This window comes from Aptenodytes forsteri, unplaced genomic scaffold (assembly GCF_000699145.1).
Source record: "Aptenodytes forsteri isolate BGI_AS27 unplaced genomic scaffold, ASM69914v1 C13942679, whole genome shotgun sequence".
Classification (NCBI taxonomy): Eukaryota; Metazoa; Chordata; class Aves; order Sphenisciformes; family Spheniscidae; genus Aptenodytes; species Aptenodytes forsteri.
In genome coordinates this window covers 1,991-5,318 of record NW_008804518.1, presented here as the reverse complement: position 1 = coordinate 5,318, position 3,328 = coordinate 1,991, and the positions used below count along the sequence as shown (strand labels likewise).

General features: G+C 45.5%; 1 protein-coding gene across 1 annotated transcript; it reads left to right on the top strand.

Annotated features, from left to right (window-relative positions):
- Positions 1-1,089: 1,089 nt before the first annotated feature.
- Positions 1,090-2,031, top strand: LOC103893182 (olfactory receptor 12D2). Its single transcript, XM_009289314.1, has one exon. It carries the CDS (start codon positions 1,090-1,092, stop codon positions 2,029-2,031), a length of 942 nt encoding a protein of 313 aa, XP_009287589.1.
- Positions 2,032-3,328: the final 1,297 nt, after the last annotated feature.

The following is a 3,328-nucleotide window of genomic DNA, read 5'->3' as shown; positions in this document are numbered from 1 at the left end:
AGGTCCCTCTGCAGAGCCTTCCTACCCAACCTGCAGTCTATCTTGTAAGCTAGAAATACCTGTGCCTACCTGCCCCAGTAAAATAATCTCAGGACTCTGTTCTTTATTGTATAAAGAACTTACCCATAGCGATAAGCAGACTTACCTGAAACAGAAAAAAAGTGAAAGCATGTGCTTACTCGTTTGCATTTTAGAAGACTAGCGATACTGACAGAACTGATCGTATTGTCTCAGTGGGGCAGTACGATCAGCTTTCAGTGGGATGAGCCGATTTGTCTGGACCTTGCACCAGCTCACTCGGCTCCTGCAAATTCAGTCTTGCTCCATCACAGTGCGGTAGGAGATGAGGTGCTGGCTTTTGTCCCATTCACCTGCTGCTGCTCAACAAAAAGACATTCTTTAGGCAAAGTATACAGTCCAATAACAAAAACAGTTTGTGATCACATGCTAAGGCATCCTCTTCCTTTATTCTCAGCAACATTCGAAAGAAATGCTGATGATTGTATGATACTTTGGAGCACCTTCTGGTGGCTGTTGATAAAAAAACGGAAATCGTGCCATTTTTAAGATCAAAGAACAGTCTGGAAGAGACGGCAACCATTAGAAGTGTGAAACTTGAAACAGGCTTAATGAAATGTAGGCACAATAGTAGAAAGAAAGCATCAGGAGCGATGCACATTATGAGTTAGAAGCTTTTTTGATGAGATCAAAGGTTGTAGCAGGAAGTTACAGATGAGCAGAATTGAAATATGAATGTGGCTGAAGGTGAAGAAGCAGCAATGCTTTTTTACGTCTTACGTATTCTGCTGTTGGCGCATAGATGGAAGGTTTTATTTTAATATTTTCCCCTCCGTAGTATTTTACTCTGTTCTAGACAAAAAATGGAAGACTACATTGAAGTTCTTTTTCTCCAAGTTCATTTCTTGAGTTTCTAGGCAGCTTTTATGTTTGATTACCTGTGTTATGTTTTGCTCTTTTCTGCATTTGTTTGTATGAAAATAGCACAGAAACAGATGAGTCTCGTAATGCTGTTACTCCTCACAGCTGTGGAACCTTGACATTTTGCCCGTGCTTCTTACTGTTCTAGCAATGCTGAACCAGACAGAGGTCAGTGAGTTCATCCTTTTGGGCCTCACCGACATCCAGGGGCTGCAGCACTTTTTCTTCATCTCCTTTCTGTTGCTCTACTTGACCAGTCTTCTGGGAAATGGTGCCATTGTGACCATGGTGATATCTGAGCCCCGGCTCCACACACCGATGTACTTCTTCCTGGGGAACCTGTCCTGCCTGGACATTTTCTACTCCACAGTCACTGTTCCCAAGATGTTGACTGGCTTCCTCTTTGGGCATCAGCCCATCTCTTTTGGTGGGTGCTTGGCCCAGCTCCACTTCTTCCACCTCCTGGGCAGCACTGAGGCTGTGCTCCTGGCCACCATGGCCTACGACCGCTGTGTGGCCGTTTGCAACCCTTTGCGCTACGCCCTTGTCATGAGCCCACGGACTTGTCTGCTGCTGGCTGTGGCCAGCTGGTCCACTGGTTTTGTACATGCCATGACGCACTCAGTCATGACCTCTCAACTGAGATTCTGTGGCCACAACCACATCCATCACTTCTTCTGTGACATCAAGCCACTGTTGAATTTGGCTTGCAGTAGTACCAGCCTCAACATGACCCTCCTCAATGTCGTCACCACTTCTATTGTTCTAGGCCCCTTCACTCTCATAGTCCTCTCCTACCTCTACATCATCTCCTTCATCTTCCAGAGAGTCCGGTCCCAGGAAGAAAGATGGACGCCCTTCTGCACCTGTGCCGCCCACCTCACCACTGTGGCACTGTTTTACATACCAGTGCTCTTCAATTATACACCACCCTCCTCAGGAAGCTCCCCTAAAAGGGATGTGCAAGTGTCTCTCCTGCACAGTGCTGTCACCCCAGCTCTGAACCCCTTGATCTACACTCTTAGGAACCAGGAGGTGAGATCTGCCCTGAAAAAAACGTTAGGGAGAAAACTCTTCCCTGCAGGAAAGTGACTAAAACAAGGACAAGGCTCAGAATGTGGTTACTCCACCTCTCGTATTTATAAGGAAAGAGGTCAAAAGGACACTGTATTGCAAGAGACTGAAAAACTACTGATTCTCTCATGTAGTTTAACACATTTAGAAGTTAATTGAGTAGATCTAAACCAGGGGAGATCTTCAAGGACTTGATGCTTCTCCCCTCATTTTTAGATGTTTTAGGGTACCCCACCTGGTCGCCGGCTTCCAACACAGAAGCACGTGTGTCTCTTGCAGGACTTGAGGCATAGCTGACAGCCCCATGCAGTTGTCCTGAGTAATCTAAGGTATGAGATGGTTACTTGACGGCTTTGTTTAGGCAGCTGAATGACTCTCCTGTCATTAAGACCTTCTGTAGAGCTGAAGAGAGCTAGCACGTGTTCCCTTTTGGGTGGGCAAGGCCCGAGAATGATATTGTCAACCCGCTGGAGGGATCTCTTTCTTTCCATTAAGTATAAGGGGAACCTTACTAATGAACCTAGGTTTAAATGTAAACTTAAAAATGGATGTGAGCTTCACCTCTACTAGCTTCAGCAGCGTGGCTTATCTTGCCTAGATTTGCATACTGAAATGTATGTATGTGCCTAGCTACTTTTCCAGATTCACATTATGGTCAATGATGAAACAGTTGATTTGCATTTGCACAGACTCCTACGGACATGTTAAATGTCCTCAAGTATCCTAGCCAGACTTTGCCTGTGGATCCAGAACAGAACAGGTCTGTTGCAGGTCCTTTGTCATACTTCATGCCTGTGAAGTATGGACATTTCTAATAGCACGAGATATCTACTTATATTTAGGCACTAACTCCCAATTTTAGTGTGGGGTGCAGCGGTTTAGAAGTGCTTCATTTTTAGCTGCTGTGGTTCTTTGCACAGACATTCACCACCTTCAGGCTTAGCCTGGACTGCAGTTCCATGTTGAGTTAGATGACAAGCATATGACATTCTCGGACACTAGGTGTGCTGTGTCTGCCTTTTGGATTACTGAGGGCAGAATAAAGGGGTACTCTGAACTGTCTGCTTAATGGCCTAGGTGCAGAGAATGGAGGGCAAACTCCTGGCTACAGGAGTGATTTCTGGCGACGATACCTTGACCCAGCTGGCCATGCATTTGCAACCCACAGGTTTTAGAAAGATTTCACCCTTTCCAGCTTGACAATTCAGATCCATGCAATAGCATTAAGCATCTGACAGTGAGGCATTTAAAACAGTACTCGCTGTAAGAGCACGAGTGTGATTTGGTTGCCTAAGAAAAGGCATCTATAGGCATC